The sequence below is a fragment of the Trametes versicolor genome (genome assembly GCF_000271585.1).
Source record: "Trametes versicolor FP-101664 SS1 unplaced genomic scaffold TRAVEscaffold_17, whole genome shotgun sequence".
Lineage (NCBI taxonomy): Eukaryota > Fungi > Basidiomycota > Agaricomycetes > Polyporales > Polyporaceae > Trametes > Trametes versicolor.
This window is the reverse complement of record NW_007360337.1, coordinates 1-17,294: the sequence shown is the minus strand read 5'-3', so window position 1 is coordinate 17,294 and position 17,294 is coordinate 1. Positions and strand designations below refer to the sequence as shown.

The following is a 17,294-nucleotide window of genomic DNA, read 5'->3' as shown; positions in this document are numbered from 1 at the left end:
GTTTCGTTTGGACATTGGACTATGGCATGCTTAGTGTATATCTACTATCCGACGCATATATGTTTTAGTATCTGGGCCAGTCATCTCTTCATATCTTTAGAGTGTTTCAATTCTCGTGTAGCCATAGTGGTGTCAAAATGATATAAAGTCTAAACCAACTCTTTCCCTGTTCAAGTGCGATCTTCTGAGGGCGACTGACTGATCTTTTACTACTCCCTCAACAACTCTATTCCAAGCCATTCATCTGCTTTTCCTTCAACCCTTTCACTTATCTTCACTTCACTCGCTCTGTATGTTCACCGTCGCGCACCCAGTTTCGAACTGCCACCTCGCTCTACGTTACCCCTGCCAATTGTCCATCTTGCCGATACGTCAATTATTATCTATTCCGTATTCCATGAGTTATTCCATACATATACACGGTGTCCAGCGAAATCCAAGCGCGAGTGAGTGCGAGCATCCTCCAGGTAACGGTGACAGGGGAACGAGACGGCCCAGCCGCCTTTCACATCTACAAAGCTACCGATACAACTGAGTGGTGCGAGGTATACGTACATGTTGCTCTTACATTATCCCAAGCCTGAGTTTGTGCGGAGAGACAAAAAAACACGAGAAAGACGAGCGAACACCTACGCGTCGACGAGGTCCTCATCGAGCAAGTCCCAGCCCTCGTCCTCCTCCACGATCCGCTCCTCCCTCCGCCTCGCCTCCTTCCCGCTCGTGCCCCGCGCCCGCGCCCGCGCAGGCGTCGCCGCCGTCGCCTGCAGCAACTGGCTAAAGTCGAGCGCGAACGCAGGCGGGGTTGGGGGCGGCAGGAGCGGCCGCGCCGCATGCGAACGGCGCCCGAGCTCCGGCGAGCAGCACACGGCCCAGAGCACCCCAAGCGCATCACCTGCGTGTGCGAGCGGGACGTCGACCGCCTGCGTGTGCGCGAGGTAGCACACGTCGTAGAGGAGCATCGCGAGCGCGGTCGTGAACGCGCCCCCTGGGGCGGATGCGCCCGAGGGGGGTGGAGAGTCTGCGAGCTGTGAGTCCGCGAGTGTGGAAGCAGACATTGATTCGGAGAGCGAGGCGCTGCGGGTGTGGGTGCTGGAGGGGGCTGTGGGGGAGGGCGAGGTGGAGGCCCGGTGGGAGGAGGGGCGAGAGGACGATGGGGAGCTGGTGTTGGATGAGGAGGCGGGCGGAGGTGCGGAGGAGACGTGGAGAGGTTGTTTCGTCGACCACCTGGAGTGACATGATGTGCATTAGTTCGTCTGACCGGCGGAGAAAACCTGACCGACTAACCTAGCCCAGCCACCGCTCTCACCACCGCGTGTCGCGCCAATCCAGGGTATTCCGACGCCCAGTAGGCCACTCCCTTTCGGAGGGCCCGTGGGGGCTGTTGTCGACCGACTCCATACGATCTCGAACGGGAGCTTCACGCCGAGATAGAACGCGAGCAGCGTCACAAAGTGTATCGTGTGCGTAAGCACCGCGTTTATATGGTCAGGGGGGTATCGTCGGATATCGCCCGGGACGGGCAACACAAGCCCGCCGATCGTCCACTCGCCCTTCGTGCCCGCCTTACCACCAAGCGGTGGGCGCCCGCCCACCTCAACGACGCTGAACACCTCGACAAGCTCCTGCACGAGCCCAGAGCGCGCCCTTGCGATCGTATCCGAGAGCGCAGCGAGCTGGGCCTGCGTCTCATCGATCTGCCGCGCGAGCAGGTCGATCCCGCGTGTAGGTAGCTGCGTTCCGTACGGGGCGCTCCCCGGAATCGGGCTTGACACCGCGCGAGCGTGTACGCCTACTAGCGCAGATGGGCGGGCATAGCTCTGGGGCGGGGTAGAAGCGAGGGAGAAGGGCGAGCGGGCAGCTTGGGGGGATGCCGAGGTGAAGTACCCGGTGCTCACGGGGCGGGAGGATGCGATGGGTCGCGAGGCGGAGGGCGCGTTTGAGGGGGATGGGGTAGGCGAGTGCGAAGAGATTGAGGAGGTCGGGCGACTGGAGGCTATGGCACGCCCTGCCTGCGGCGATCCAGTGATGGGCGCGTAGGGTGGGGAAGCGGAAGTTGAAGGAGTCGACGCATGGGGATGTACAAAGGTGGAAGTTGCGATAGCAAGAGTTCGTCTTCGAGTGGCGAGTGTGCTCCTCAAGGTCTGCACCCGTTCGCGTACTGCTAGACGTTAGCACGCGGACAAAGGCCGAAGGTATATTGGACGCACATCGCTCGTTCGTGCCTCGAACCTCGTTCACGCCGTCCCAAATTTCTTGGACCCTCTCTTCTCGCCCCTTCAGCTCGGCCCTACGAAGGCGTGCAGGGTCCACGACGGTGGTGAGAGCCTTCTCCGCCGCGGAGATGTGGGCGTCTCTGTCTGCCGCAGCATGTTGGGTCTGCGATCGGAAGTTGAGCAGACTGCAGCAGGATACCAAGTAAGATGCGTTTCAACCGCATTTGAAGAGAAAAGAAGCACGCACTGTGTCCTGAGACAATTCTCGCAGTAGAATCTTCTTTGGGTGAGCTCGCAATTTGGGCAGTCCATGCACGGGTTGGGGGACGCAGAAGGCTCAGTGAGACCGTTTGCAGGATTACGAGCTTGTAAGCGATGATGGTAGTAGCTAAAAGATGTACTCCGATGGTTTCTGGCTTATTTGGGAGTGGTAACAAGCTGAGTGTCGCGTCCCGGGATGAGAGACGGAGGAGAGGCAGGCGGCGGCAGCGATCCGTCTGCGTCACCCTGAGTGAACGGAGCGCCCGGGACGGTCCTTGCGGCCCGGAGTCGATCGCGTCGCGTCGCGTCCGAGCACACCAGCGCTCCTTGTCTTCCGCCCTCATCTCCTCCTCAGCCCAGCGCGTCCTCCGAAAGCCCTTCGACCGTGTTGCGACACGCTTTGGTAGAGAAGGACCGACGCGAAAGGGGTCACCGACACATGCATGCATATGGCACTCCTCGGGGTGTATCTCAGATCTCGGCTTTCCTTCCTTGTCCCACTGCCACAACACAACCTACTACGAGCTCTCAGGATTCCGCAGCACATGCCGAGGTCGAGTCCTTGCGTTCACGCCATCTGCTTCTAACATCTGTGAAGATGTGGCTCATGTATCAGGCCCTATCCAAGCACACCTTCTGCACGAATTCTCGGCTGTTTTTAGCAACTCCATCATGTCGAGAACAGGGACATGGGAAGAGGTGCTTTATAAGCCTGCCGATGGTGCCATCTCGCGCCCAAACTGCGCGCACTTCCAAACCATATACGTTCGATTGAGTTCGTGAGAAGCCTCGCAAGCTTTATAAAGGGCTCCATTCCGCCCTGGACTGGAGCCAGGACGCCCTCCTATCCCTCGTTCAACCCACATACACCTCTAGCCATGCCCGAGAGAATCACCCTCTACACTGCCAAGGTACGTCTCCAGCAAACTATCATACCTACTTGCGACTTACAAGCTCTCATATTCGTAGATCTGCCCCTTCGCCCAGAGGGTGAGCTGCCACTGTCGTCGCGGCCGCAAAAGACATATACTAACACCGTACATAGGTTGAGATCGCGCTCCATGAGGCCAAGGCCCACCATAATGTCGAGCAGTTCCAGATCGACCTCCAGAACAAGCCTGAGTGGTACGCGCCCAAGGTCAACCCGGCGAGCAAGGTACGAGCCCTCCTAACTCCTCCCCGCGAAGCATGCTTAACCTAACGCCACCCCCACTATAGGTCCCCGCCATCGCCTACGGCGGCCCGCACGTACCCCCGGACCAGCCCTCCCCCGAGTCCATAAAGCTCGCCGAGTCGCTCATCCTCGTCGAGTTCGTCGCGGACCTCTTCCCGCACTCGCACCTCCTCCCGCACGACCCCGTGAAGCGCGCTCAGGCGCGCTTCTTCATCGACGGCGTCTCGACCAAGTTCATCCCCGCCTGGCACGCGTTCTCGCAGGGCAAGTCGTCCGAGGAGGACTTCCTCACGGCCGTCGAGCACCTCCAGGCGCTCCTGCCCGAGAGCGGGTTCGCGGTTGGGGCGTACTCGATCGCGGACGTCGCGCTCACGCCGTTCCTCGGACGCGCGCGGGTGACGCTCAAGGAGGACTTGGGCGGGTACCCGAGGGGCGAGGGGCCGCGTGTGCTGGCGGTGCTTACTTCGGGCACCGGCCGGCTGGCGCGCTTTGGCAAGTATGCCCAGGACCTGCTCGCCCGCGAGAGTTTCCAGGCTACGTTCGATGAGGTAAGGGCTGTTCTTCGTGCAATGTTAGTGTATGTGCTGATACCGTCTGTGATACAGGCCTACATCACCGAGAGGTACAAGGCGCGCTTCGCTGACTTGCGCAAGTAAGCCTCGTGCTGCATCCCATAGTGAAGGTGTTTCTCTCAATGTACGAATAAAGGAGTCAGCGGTCGTGTACGATTTCGAATTCAAATCCGTTGCTGGTCGTGCGCCAGTGGGCGAGAGCGGTGAGCCAACGATTCAAACCTAACAAGAAAGGCGAAGCACAGGACCCCAGTCGGTGAACCGAAGGTCGCGTTGCAAAGGACCAAAAATCGCACTCAAGCGTCGTGGAGGGCTGGGTCCCCTATGTTTCCTATTATCGTTACCTGGACTATGCTTATACCCACTCAATCTTGATTTTCGCTGAACACGATCGTGTATATGTATCGAATAACTCATGAGATACGGAATAGATAATAATTGGATGCATCGGAACGGCGCGGGCAACATGGACAATGGACAGGGGACTGACAGGGGTAACCGTAATACTTAGAGCGAGGAGGCAGTCTGGTTCGAACTGGGTGCGCAGCGGTCGGCATAAGCACGGCCGGGCAAGACGGCGAGCGACAGGGAAACGAATTTGGGAGTAGAGTAGGAAGAGGTGAGCTCGGTTGGTCGGTTGGGAGAGAAGAGGACGAGAGAGGACAGCAGCAGCGATATCAAGTACACAGCGAAAGCAAAGTACATAACTGCATAAGTTCAAGGCGGGAGACGGTGAGGTGAGATGCATATACGGGTGAATGCGTGCGGGAAGCTGATGCGGCGATGTTTATCGACAAATGGCAGAGACTAGGTAGGGGGATGTCGGAGACGGGGACGGGGACGGGGTGAGATGAGGGAGTAAGTCCATAGGGGCGGTATAGATGCGAGGATGAGATGCAAGACGTATCAATACAGATGATGGGAGATGCCGGCGACCTCTTTCTCTTCCTCCTCAGCCAACTGGTGCTGCTCAAGCGGGCATCGCGCTCATCCTCCGCGCCGCCTTCGTCGCGGATCCTGTCGAACTCGTCGAGCTCGCGCGCGACGATGGCGCCGAGTTCTCCTTCTCCTCCGGCTCGCTCATCGACGACACCGACGGCAGCTTCTCCAACTTGTCCAGCTTCTCTCTGCTGCCCGACGTCGACGCACGCAGCTTTGACGGCTCCAGGATTGACGCCGACACGCGCCGTTGGTGCATAGGCGCCTTGATCGTGCTCGGGGTCGAACCCGCTCGCACCGCGGAGGGCCCGGATGGAATGCGCGTGGGTGTGGCGGTTGCGGACGAGCTGCGAGCGAGAGAGGGGGGCGGACCCATGGCACCCTCGACGGACGAGCGCTTCAGGGGCAGGGGCTTGGATGTACTCGCAGAGGCGTTGGGGCGGACAGGCCTGCCAAACGTGGACTTGGTCGCCGTTGAGGGCGTCTCGCTCATACGACGGTCCTTTGCAACGCTCCCAGTGTCAGAGAGTGCAGAGGGCGGGCGGGAGCCGGCGACGCTGGGTGTGCCGAAAATGGACGATTCGCGACGTTGAGCAGGGATCTTTGCAGAGGATGCGGGTGTGCTGCCGGCGGTACCGCGAACGTTCAGACGCCTCTTGAGCTAAGATATACAGTAAGCATCGTTGCACAGAACAGACATAAACTGCAAGACTTACCATCTCGAGCTCCTGCTGCTTCGAGTCCAGCGCGATATTGAGCCCGTCCAGGTCCTCCTTGTCCTGCGTGTGCTTCTTCGAGTACTGCACCAGCTTCACCTCCTTGTCCGCGCTCTCCTGCTGGAGCTCGTGCACCTGGCGCCTCAGCCGCTCGACCTCCGCCGTGAGCGCGGCCGCGCGCTCCCTGAGGCTCGCGAGCTGCACGTCCGTCTCCGCCTTCTCGCGCACCATCGCCTCCATCGCCGCGCGCGCCTCGACCTCGCGCGCGACGACGTCCTGCAGCGTGCGGCTCTGCTCGTTCACGATCCGCGCGTGCTCGCGCTTCATCTTCGTGATCTCGCCCTGCGCCGTCTCCGCGTCGTTCTCGCGCTCCGAATCCTTCTTCGAGAGCTCGGCGAGCTCCGCCTCGCGTTCGCGCAGGCGCGATTCGAGCCGGGAGGCGCGGTCCTCGGCGAACTTCTGCTCATTCTGGAGCGCGGTAACCTTGTCCTCGCGTTCGCGCAGCGCGCGAGTAAGCTCCTCAGCATGCTCCTGCTCGGAGCGGAGCTGCTCGTCCACCTGCAAAGCCAGTGTCAACCTGCGGTTATAATCCTGGATACTACGCGAACTTACCTCACTACGCTCCCTCTCGAGCTCCTCCTTCGCGTTCCACAGGTCTTGCACCTCCGCCTCGAGCTCGTTCTTCCTGTTCTCCGCCAACGTCCACTCGCCCTCCATCTCACTGATGCGCGCGTTGAGCGCCTCGACCTCCCCACGCATCTCCTCGCGCTCGCGCTCAAGCTCCGCAATACGCTCGGTCTGCGCCTCCGTCCCGCGCCACTGCGCCTCGAGCTCCGCCTTGAGCACAACGAGCTCGCCGTTCGCACTGAGTGCGTCCTCGCGCGCGTCCGCGAGCTGTGTCTCCATCGCGAGTTGTTGTGCGTGAAGCGCGTCGTTCGTCGCCTTCGCGGCCTTGAGCTCGTCGTCCAGCGCAACGGTAGAAATGACGCGCGACCGCTCGGCCTCCTCCATCATGCTGACGTCCATCGACTCCATCTGCTCGCGCGCGAGTGCGATGCCGTTCTTGAGCTCGCGCTCCGCCTCGTCCCGGCGGGCGAGCTCCTCCTTGACGCTCTCGAGCGCGGCCTTGGTCTCCTTGAGCTCCTCGGACGCGCGCTGCTCCCGCTTCTCAAACACAGCCTTGTCGCGCTCGAGCTCCCCGATGCGCTTGTGCAGGGAGCGGAGCGCCTGGCCGGACGCCTCGTCCATGACGCTGCGGTCGACGCTCTCCTCGCGGCTGCGGTCGAGCTCGTCCTGCATCTGGTGCACGTAGCGCTCGAGCTCCGCGACGCGTTTGCGCCAGCGGCCGTTGATGCCCTTACGCTTCTCGCACTCCTTCTCGGTCTCCTCGAGCCGCGACTGCAGCATCCGGGTGATCTCGTCGCGTGCGCCAAGGTCGACCTCGTACTGTGCGCACAACTCCGTCTGGAGCGCGAGCTGTGTCCGGAGGGAGAGGATCATGTCCTCCTCACGGGAAGCTTTGCGACTATGGGCAGGCGCGGAGGATGGAGGGGTTGGAGGTACGCCGGTGCCAGGGGTGTAGTAGGCTCGCGCATTTGCGCCGAAAGGGTCCTTCTCCTTCTCTGGAGACTCGGGTGTTGGATACAGTACGAGTGCGCTGGAGGACCTGTCGTCGATGTCTGCCTCCGGGAGAGCGCCTTCTCTAGGAGCGGATGATGGCGCAAAGGAGTGGAAGACAGTGTCGCTGTAAGCACGGTTGCGCTTGAGCTTCAAAGAACCCCGGGAGAACGAGCTAGAGGAGTTTGCAGACGCTGGCGAATCCCGACCCCCGTTCGAAAGGGAGTGGAAGACTGTCTGGCCGAAACTGAAGGACTGGCTGCGATCGTGCATACTTGATGATGGACGATTATTTGAGGGCGTACTCGAACGGAACTCGCCATCCAGCTCTGATGGGCGAAGTATCGTGCCGTCAGTGTCTGCGTATGAAGGTAGTTCGATAGCGGTGTCGAGCAGCTGTGTGTCCTTGCCGATAGGTATTGGCGGCAAGTCCATGTCCGACGAGAGGTCGAAGAGGTTAGAGTGATTCGGAGGAGGTAGAGGCTTCATCAACGAAGACTGGGGTGGTGAGAACACGTCCGCGAGGGGCGGTCGTACAGGCGTGCTAGTGCTCGCTTTGATACGTGCGCCGAACGAGGCAGCTTCAGGTTCGCTACCTGTTGCGCTTGCGGCGGAGGCGTCGGGGCTGATGAATTTGTAGGCATCGCGGGAGAAGAAGCGGACACTCTGGCCTGTCGCAGGCGTGTTGGGGTCGCGGAGAATTGAACGGAGTGAATTGAACCTGTCGCCGATGGGAGTGTTGGGCGCACGAGGGACCTCTGGTGAGCGTATGGAGTCCTGAGATGGTCGTGGTTGACTTGACTCTATCGAGGCTCGACTTGAAGAGGCGTCAGAGGCAATAGAACCTAATTTGTCGACGTCAGCATCGAATGGTTGAAGAATGATACGGGTGACAAGAGCTTGGTGGGAATGATGACAACAGCCAGAGGGCATGTCAAGAGTAAGGTGCCACAGAGCATGGGCGGCGCGCCTCACAAACAGGTGCACAAGGTGCAAAGGCAGCCCCGAACAAAACGGGCAGATTACCCTGCATGATTCAACCAGCAGACTCGTATTCGGCTCCTGCGTGCCTCAAGAGAGACAGGAATGAAGCACAACTGACATCATATGTAGGCAGCTATGGGCGCGTCTGTGCCCGAGGTGGCAGGAGCATATGGCATCCCTGACGGGTTCCCATGCGCGACGACGGCCAGCGACACCAACGGACTGTGCCACCGAGACCAGAAAGAAGAGGAGACACTCACTAGCAGAGTTAGGCGCAATGGATGACTTTACTTTCTTCAGGTGGGGAATTGAAAGCTTGAGGGATAGCTGAGAGCCCTGAGGGGGCTGGTCGTTCTCGGAGTATGTCTTGGGGGTGCGCTTGAAGATACCGCGGCGGCCGTTCTTGGAGGGTGACGCAGGAGGACTTGGGGTGGGAAAGGGCACCTCTGAGGGCTCGTGGAAGTTGGAGAGGTTGGGGTGCTGGTTGAATACGGTGGAGAGGACGGATGGGGGCTTGAGGCCGTCGTCGCGTTCGGTGTCGAGCACTGGTGTCTCGGGGCGTTTTAGTGCGCTGCTGATTTTTGACCACATTCTTGGGAGTAGTGTGTCGCTGCTGGGGGTGATGAGGGGATGAGAGAGTTAGCGGGGAGGGCTGGGGGAGGTAAGCGACATCAACGACAGAGACAAGAACAACCCGGGCCCGGCGTCAAAGTTCAACTTTGCCACTCCCGCTTCGCGCGTAGACCACGTGATCGTGTATCGACGCGCCTCCAACCGCGTAGAATGCAGACGTACTCACGCGCAAACGTTGCATAATATGCTGGTCTCGTACGAGTATACACGTACTTATGTTCCGTAACCGTGGCAGTCTAGAATTGAAGCAGTACACATTCGGATTTGAAGGCGGCTAGCGCGTATAGGAAAGCGCCAAGTATAAGCGATGCTATACGTACTACTGAACGCGTACACAGGAGCACAAGTATACGACAAACTAGCACAACAAGACAGCTGTTGCTACTTTTTAGTACCCCGAAGGATATGCTATGAACTTCAGAAGCTGAGGTCGTCCTTCACCTCCAGCCGACGCAGCCGCTCAACCGCCCACCCAGCCCCGTCCCACGTGCGGGCGACAACGTACCCAGTGAGGAACTGCACTTTCCGGAGGGTCGGACAGTACCTGTTGTACGGTATCACCAGGTTCGCAAGCTCCTCCTCGATCGACTCGAACGAGCAGTCGTACAGGTACGCCGGGTGGTTCGCCTTGGTGCCCACCAGCTCCGGCTGCGCGTAGATCTGCAGCGTGTGCAGGTGCGACATCCTGGACAGGAACTCGGGACCGAGTGTGACCAAGAAGTCCTGCAGAGTCCGGCAGCGTCAGCGATGTTCGAAGACGAGAAGCACGACGGGATGCGTACCTCGCTCGGACCGTCGGTGCCCTCGTACACGATCTTGAGGCGCCGGAGCTCCTTGAACAGCTTCACGACCGCAGACAACACTTCCTCATCCCACCCCCGCAGCTCCAGCATGAGCATCTTCAGCCCCGGCCGGGAGGCCGCCACGCTCTCGAGCGCCTGAATCGCATCCCTCCCGTCCAGCGCACACTTCAGCACGCCCAGCGCCTGCACATCCCGCGCCGCCGCGACCGCCGACGCCGTCTCCACCGGGGCCGCGAACCGCTCCAGCCCCAACGGCAGCGCCTCGGGGGCGATGGTCGTGTTCGGGGGCACGAAGATCGGCGTCGACAGCGTGCGCAGACTCAGCGCCCGAACTGCAAAGTGGTACAGGTCCGTGTGCGGGAACGCCTCCTCCCCGAGGTACACCGGCTGCGCCTCCCCGCGCGCGGAGCGGCGGCGCACGACGAAGACGTGCGCGAGCTGTGGGGGGATCGCCCACCCCCGCGCGTCCGCGTTCCACGCGTTGTAGATCAGCCGGAACACGTCCGCGCTCGCGTCGACGGTGAGCGTGCGGAGCGTGCGCGCGGTGCACAGCGCGAGCACCGTCGTGAGGTTCCCGGAGTGCTCGTCGAAGTGCACCTGCGCGAGCACCATCGCCGAGATCTGGCGGCGCAGGTTGGTGATCGTGAGCTCGGTGAGCGGCAGGTCTGCGTGGTTGAACGTGAGGGGCGGGCCGCCGCGGCCCTCGCGGAAGAGGCAGAGGTCGAGGCGCAGGGCGCGGAGCTGGGGGAGGCTGTGGATGAGCGCGAAGTGCGTGTTGGTGATGATCATGTCGGTGAATGCGAGCGTGGAGATGTTCTTGAACGTGCCGATGCGCGCGAACATGGCGTCGTGCAGCGCAGGGGATGCAAATCCGGCCGTCGACTGGCTACACATGCCGTGGTACCGGACGGTATGCTGCAGGAGAATGCCATCCTCGAGCAGGTGTGGGCGGCGCACCGGCTCGGCCTCGGGCTGTCCGTCGAGTCCGATCAGAGTAGAGGACATGCCGGGCAGCACGGCGGATACCCCGAGCTCGAGTGAGCGGACCGCAAGGTCCATGCCCGGATAGGTATCCCATACCGGGAGGCTGCGAGCTGCGTGCGCCGGATCGAGCCATACGATGTTGCGGTGCAATGCGCGGACGGTGAGGTCGTAGAATTTGCGGCTGGCGACGCTCAAACTATGGAGGTCCGCCGTCGCGGGCACCAGCGCGAGTATCTCGAGCCAGATCTCTACGGGAACTTTCTCCTGAGGAGTAAGAACTGGCTGAGCTGCGTTCATGAGTGCTTGAAGTGGTTGGGAACGAGGGGGAGATGATGCGGTCGTGCGTGGGTTTATTCCCTCGCTTCGGTGGCTCACTAAACGTAAAAAGCAGCATGAGAGCATGATCAAAATGGCAACCCATGACGCGCGCGTGTAGTCACGTACCAGTATCTAAGCTTTCACGTTCAAGAAAGCACAGACAAGACTCAGGGGGACTGGTGGTGGTGGCGTGTCAAGGAGAGTGAGCTGTCGCGAAGTTGCCAGTGAGCCCCTGTGTTGTCGCACACTGGCCGGGCCGTAGGCTCTTTATATACTCCCCCGGCGTCTACTCGCGTTCCTCATTATTTCGCCGGTTGCTTGATGCCGCCATGAGCATGCCACTTTCGCGGAACCATTTCGTGCTGAGGGCGGTGGGTACATGTCGTGCGTGTCAGATGGAGAGTGGTCGAAAAGTGAGCATAATATTGCTCGGTGGGCGGCAAGTTCCGACGCTAAGATCTGAGACCACTCGCGTCCACATGTACAAATGACCGGGGAGGTGTTGGTCCACTGAACAAGCCTGGGACATCGGATGTGTGGCGTGCGCATGGCTAATCATATCATTATACACTCTGAGAATCTCAAGCCGTAGGGAGGAGACTCGAAGTTCGAGAAGCTTGCCCCATCAGAGGGAAACATAATGGCGAAAGTAACGGCGAACATTCCTGCACCGTGTGCATCTCAAGTTGTGCATCTCAAGTTCGAGCCTGAAACCCATGGACGACCGGTGTATCACGCGTTGGCACGAACAAGAAATGGCACAGGATAAAACACATAACATTGCATGCTACTTTTTCCCAATAATCCCACTGACTACACTTGAGTACAACATTCCATCCAAAACAGTCCGTCCAGCCTACTCGTAAATACCCGCGTAAATAGTATCAATTCGTAGACCACCCGCCAGCTGCTTAGCAGCCCGAGGGGACGGCGGTGTTGTCGTTGTGGCTCGCCGCGTTTACGCCGAGGCCACGGCTCGCGAACGCATTCCAGAGCGTGCACTTGTTCGCGCCCCCGAAGCGGTTCGCGTCCGCCTGGATCCACGCGTCACGCGCGGTGAGGAACGTCGGGTTGCACGGCTGCAGCGAGAGCGCGTCGATGAAGAGGTGCAAGAAGACGACGTTGCCGGCGGTGCCGGTGGGGTCCGTGCGCGCGGTCGTGGAGAAGCCGTGTGCGCTGACGAGCGCGGCGTACACGTTGTGCAGCATGTTCGCCCAGACCTCGCCGATGTTGTGCACCTCGTTGAGCGTCTTCACGGACGAGTAGCGCAGGGGGTTGACGGTCGCGGAGGTCGAGTAGGGGTGCGAGCGGATACCCGCGGAGTCGGCGATCACGTACTGGCCCATGACGTAGTCGGGGACGGACGAGTCGGTCTTCTCGAGCCAGCTGTAGAGGGTGATCGTTAGCGTCAGGCGTGCAGAATATAACCAGTGCGACTCACTCAGCGAAAGCGTCGGACCAGCCCTCACCGAGACCGCCAGCCTCGGTGGTCTGGAGGCAGCGGCCAGTTCCACCACCGGTGAGGCGGTTGGTGAGACCGTGGGTGTTCTCGTGCGAGACGATGTCGTTCTCAAGGGCACCGTCGCGCTGGGGGCTGGTGAGGTCCCACAGGAACATGCGCATCGCGCCGCTCTGGCCGTCGGGGGGAGTCGAGAAGTCGGCGTTGTCGGTGCCGGCGGAGTCCTGGACGGACACGGTGACGCGGTCTGCGCCCTTGCCGCCCTTGCCGAAGTTGTTCGTCTGGAAGTTGAACGCGGCCTCGGTGAAGCCGTACTTGTACGTGATGTCGTGGATGGAGTTGACGATGTAGAACGCGTTGACGCGTGCGGCGTTCACGTTCGCGGTAGTGGTGGGCGCGGTGCTTGCGCTCTGGGGGTAGTTGAAAACGAGGCCGGTGCCGGACTGCGAGGTCGTCGACGACTGGCTGCTCTTGAACGCAATCACGTTGTTGCCAGCGGTAGTGGTGGTCGTAGTCGTGCCATCACTGTGCCAGCCGTTGGGGGAGGCGGTGGTGTCCTGGGGGTCGACAACGGTCTGGAAGCCCTGGGTAAGGACCTCCTTGGTGATGGGGAGGACAAGGTACTGTGGGTACTAGTTAGCTGAGTTCATACTGTTCCTCAGAAATCGAGCTCACCGAAGCCTTGCTGACGAAGTCGGTGACCGAGATGAGGTCGCCAGAGTGGGCGTCGACGAACGCCTCGAACCACGTGCCGGCCTCCTCGTTGCGGACCTGGAACACGTGGGTGAGGGCGACGGAGCCGTCCTCCTTCGCGAACCACTCGAGCGTGGGCTCGGGGAAGTTCTCGGCGTCGTGGGTGCCGCTCAGGAGCTCCTCGGCGGCGGCGATCGCGTCCGCGACCGCGACGGAGGGGGTGGTGGCGAGCTTCGCCTTAGGGACCTGGACGAAGGAGGAGCCGAACGCGACGACCTTGTTGTCCTTGTTGAAGGCGACGTTCGCGACGGCGTTGGCGAAGGGGATGCCGGCCAGCTGCTGCTTGACGTAGACGTGGTGCGCGACCTCGCCCTCGAAGGCGGAGCGGACGTGCACGGCATCGGAGTCAACGCCGGCGCGCGACTGAACGAAGGCGATCGCCGAGTCCTCGATGGACGCGTCGGCGCGCTTAGACAGAGGGTGGTCGATACCAGCCCCGAAGGTCTGCGAGAGCGCGGGTGTCAGCTGTGCAGGCGCTACGGAGCGGGGGTGGGACGTACCTCGAAGGACGACTCGGGGTTGTAAGCCTCGACCTTGAAGTCCCGGCTGATCTCACGAGTGCGGTGCGTCGCGAACTTGGAGCTCACGGGGTATGGCACCGCAGTGGCGGAGCTCGCGCAGAGCACCGCGAGGAAGACGGACGCGAAGACCTTCTTGAATGCGAACATTGTTGAATTGGTGGGGGGTAGGCGTCCGTGAACGGTGTGAGGGAGTGCGGGAGTGCGGAAGTGAGACTGGGACTGGTGAAAGTCTGTCTGGAGCGAAGACGGGAACGAGATCGCCTGGAGAATTGGAGGACGCGCACCACGCAGCTTTTATACTTCGCAGCTATCGCTGGTGGTCGCCCGACGCCGTGATGGATGTAGCAGGTCCGAGGAGGAGCACGTTGCGATGTGGCGACCCGCATGGCCGCCAATCCACGCTGGTCGCGAAAGGCCGACTCTGGTATGTGCTGTACGCCCCAGGGCCTGACCATCACGAGGGCACAGAGGGTTGCGACAGAGGGCGTGATAGGACTTCCTCCGGGCGGAAGCATCCTCCATGCGATCGTGGGCATGGCGCTTCTCTCGAAGAACGGATTTAGTGATCCGCCGGACGTTCCGGGCCCCTACCTGGGGTTCGGGTGATATGAGCTTCCCCCACAACCAGGAAGATAGAAGTATCCACTTACTCGGATTTACTTTGGGGTTTGTGGGGTAGACTAGTGTTGACTGCTGCTCAATTGTCGTGTTGGCAAAGTCCGTAGCCTCTGAGTAGTTTGTGTCGCCGACGGATATGTTCCGTCTCGCTCTCCAGAGGCGGTTGAATTGTCTGGTCGCTATCTGCATTCTGGACGAATAATTCCACATGGCTGGCGCTGCAGGTGGTGGAAAGAGATCGCCAGCACCATGCTACCCTCCAATGTAAGCAGATGCCAAGCCATCGGCCTCGTTGTTCAACCCGATGACAACACAACTCAGTACAACGACGTTATCCGCACCCCGCTGCTGCAGTGCCACAAGGTCCAAGCCAGGTGGTCGCAAGAGGTCATCAGGTTCAGGAGCGATGTACTCAAGCGAGAGCAACGATGTTGTTGTGCTTCGTCAAGGGTCGGAGTTCACAGCTGCGCCGACTTGCTCTAACATCAGTGACGCACCGTGCCACCACGAGCATCCTATCTGTTGCAGATGAATAGAAGCCGTGCCGAGGTCGGTGAACGCGTTGTTGCGACTACCGCTCTAGGCGGGTGTGAGAATGTCGAATGTCAGGAAGCCATGTCCTCATGGGCCTTTGTCGATTCGCACCGCCGGCGACCGTGCCAGGCTTGGCTAGGCTACATGCAAACAACTTCGGAACAGTGATGAACCATGAGTAGTTGATTAGTAGCTTGAGAAGACGACTCACGGGCGATAGGAATGCCGCCAAGCAAAACTAGAGATCGTCGAGATCGTTGGAGTGTGCCCGGCTAGCATCAACGATGCCAAGCCTCGTCGCCCACATGGGTTCTAGCCCACACCGAGCAAGCTACACATGCTGCGAGCTTCGTATGAGGAACGCAAGAGGGCAGCGGGTCGTGTGCAAGATATCGGGTGTAAACGTTTGAGGCTATGGGCCTCGGGGCTTGGACGCCAACGACGCGCACACCTCCTGGCCCTGGGCCCGGTGACGCAAGCGCCGGGCCGATGAAATGCACAAGCAGGGCGCTTATTGTGCACCCACATGTACGTTTGCGCAAGTCCGCAGGTGCACGGCAGCACAGCGCTAGAGCAGTCGATTGAGGTAGAGACGCTATACATGACCTCGCTTCGTCCTCTCACGTCGACCCTCGGCTTCAAGTTCTCGGAGCGCAGCAGCCGCCCAGCCCGAGAACCCGTCCTTGTCGAATGCCTCCCGCAGTCGCTGCTCGGCCGCAGGCCAGTTCCACCCCTCGACTTCCGACGGAGACAGAGTAATAGACATTGCCGGTGCCTCAGACGATTCTCCTGGTAAACTTGATACATCGTCTTCGACTTCCGGCAGTCGATGTATCCGGGATGAAAGTTGCGGCATTCGGGAGAGGATGGCTAGACGCATTCTGTCGGCGAACTCTTGCGTCTAGTGGAGAAGCCAGGCATATGAGTTATGTACACTCTGAGCAAAGGCTGCACGTACCGTCTCCACGCCCATGTATGTCCTGATTCCCCAGACAGTTGTCAATGCACCGGTTCCGACGAGGAGTGTTGCAAGACCGAAAGCCTTCGCACAATGCAATGCGCCGTTAAAGTCGTCTTCAGGTTTTGCAGCCCCGGTAGTAGATGGTAATGAGCGTGGACGTGCTATAGATAGGGGTAGGGAGGTCGCGTTCGGGTTGACTATAGGAATGCCGGCAGAGGTAGATCGACGAGTCGGTGGTGGGGGTGCTTCCGCGAGTGCTTTGCCAAGAGTCGCAGCTCTACTTCGGCGCAGCATAAGTATCGGTACGCTCATCGCGACCGTAGAGAAGGCAAGCTAAAGCGCGAGAACGCATATAACATTAGAGAACGTGTGAACAGCGGCGCATACACTTACGAGCGCAATGGGCACCCATCTCGGGATTGGTTTCTTGTCCTTTCCGAAAATCGCCCTGTAGCCGTCGCTCTCGGGAGCCTCACGTCCATTTGAGGGCGCCAACGGGGTCGAAGATGAGCTAGGACCGGCTGCAGAGCTGGCGGACATGGCGGTAGCGGACGATGTTCTGCAAGTCTTGCCGCCCGCCGTCCACTGGCACCAATGCGTGAGTGGCCGGCTGGCGTCTCCCGCCCACGTGGTCATCTGATCGGCGGTCTATCTATATATGGAAATAGGGCGCATCAATGCCGTGGGCCCTTGTGCCTTGCTTCGTTGAAGTTGGAAAGTCGCTCTCTGCCGCTCGTCCAGGTACTCTGAGGCACTCAGAAATAGAACGCTCTACCCGGGGTCGATTCATTGACATAATCCTTTTGCGCGGACCACCTCCAACCCACATTTTCCTGGACACGCCAGTGTTCAGGTCTTGCCCACCAGTATTGACGAAAAGCTGGATCAATTAAATCGCGTGGTTCTCGCATGGCTTCGGGCCGATGACTCCTTTAGGCTCGTTCTAGGTTCTTGCGTCATCGGCGCTTAATTTCCAGTTCTGGAGCTGTGCGCGATGCTGTACTGCATTTACTGTACTTCAGTGTTTCAGGTGCTCCTTGTCGAACGGTTTCATGTTTTTCAGTCAACGGTGTCCACCATGAGTACGACCAATCCGCGATGTGCATTCCTCGTGTATCGTGTGCTGTTGCGGCGTGCATCCACTCGATGGGATGTGTATATAAAGACGTTGAGCAAAGGTATGTGGGTCATCCTCGCGCAGGACTTTCTTTTCTCCATCTTCTATCTCTCATCT

General features: G+C 60.0%; 6 protein-coding genes across 6 annotated transcripts; 1 reads left to right on the top strand and 5 right to left on the bottom strand.

Annotated features, from left to right (window-relative positions):
* Window positions 1-388: 388 nt before the first annotated feature.
* Window positions 389-2,673, bottom strand: TRAVEDRAFT_61539 (uncharacterized protein). The gene is made up of 5 exons (XM_008047263.1): window positions 2,461-2,673; window positions 2,208-2,398; window positions 1,285-2,158; window positions 1,150-1,224; window positions 389-1,089 (listed from the first exon to the last, which is right to left on the bottom strand). Exons 1-5 carry the CDS (start codon window positions 2,523-2,525, stop codon window positions 630-632), a joined length of 1,665 nt encoding a protein of 554 aa, XP_008045454.1. The 5' UTR covers window positions 2,526-2,673; the 3' UTR covers window positions 389-629.
* A 679-nt stretch (window positions 2,674-3,352) lies between these two features.
* Window positions 3,353-4,304, top strand: TRAVEDRAFT_67635 (uncharacterized protein; the record flags this gene model as incomplete). The annotated part of the gene is made up of 5 exons (XM_008047262.1): window positions 3,353-3,385; window positions 3,444-3,464; window positions 3,520-3,630; window positions 3,693-4,196; window positions 4,254-4,304. 5 exons carry the CDS (start codon window positions 3,353-3,355, stop codon window positions 4,302-4,304), a joined length of 720 nt encoding a protein of 239 aa, XP_008045453.1.
* Window positions 4,305-4,988: 684 nt separating this feature from the next.
* TRAVEDRAFT_75624 (uncharacterized protein) lies at window positions 4,989-9,067 on the bottom strand (the record flags this gene model as incomplete). The annotated part of the gene is made up of 4 exons (XM_008047261.1): window positions 4,989-5,820; window positions 5,876-6,433; window positions 6,488-8,337; window positions 8,737-9,067. The coding sequence occupies 4 exons, from the start codon at window positions 9,065-9,067 to the stop codon at window positions 5,191-5,193; spliced, it is 3,369 nt and encodes a 1,122-aa protein (XP_008045452.1). The 3' UTR covers window positions 4,989-5,190.
* Window positions 9,068-9,372: 305 nt separating this feature from the next.
* On the bottom strand, window positions 9,373-11,437 carry TRAVEDRAFT_157088 (uncharacterized protein). The gene is made up of 3 exons (XM_008047260.1): window positions 11,341-11,437; window positions 9,892-11,270; window positions 9,373-9,832 (listed from the first exon to the last, which is right to left on the bottom strand). Exons 2-3 carry the CDS (start codon window positions 11,191-11,193, stop codon window positions 9,527-9,529), a joined length of 1,608 nt encoding a protein of 535 aa, XP_008045451.1. The 5' UTR covers window positions 11,194-11,270; window positions 11,341-11,437; the 3' UTR covers window positions 9,373-9,526.
* A 540-nt stretch (window positions 11,438-11,977) lies between these two features.
* Window positions 11,978-14,200, bottom strand: TRAVEDRAFT_176097 (uncharacterized protein). Its single transcript, XM_008047259.1, has 4 exons — window positions 13,927-14,200; window positions 13,349-13,870; window positions 12,656-13,296; window positions 11,978-12,600 (listed from the first exon to the last, which is right to left on the bottom strand). Exons 1-4 carry the CDS (start codon window positions 14,092-14,094, stop codon window positions 12,126-12,128), a joined length of 1,806 nt encoding a protein of 601 aa, XP_008045450.1. The 5' UTR covers window positions 14,095-14,200; the 3' UTR covers window positions 11,978-12,125.
* Window positions 14,201-15,654: 1,454 nt separating this feature from the next.
* On the bottom strand, window positions 15,655-16,600 carry TRAVEDRAFT_67632 (uncharacterized protein; the record flags this gene model as incomplete). The annotated part of the gene is made up of 3 exons (XM_008047258.1): window positions 15,655-16,000; window positions 16,058-16,393; window positions 16,454-16,600. The coding sequence occupies 3 exons, from the start codon at window positions 16,598-16,600 to the stop codon at window positions 15,695-15,697; spliced, it is 789 nt and encodes a 262-aa protein (XP_008045449.1). The 3' UTR covers window positions 15,655-15,694.
* Between the last annotated feature and the right edge of the window lie 694 nt (window positions 16,601-17,294).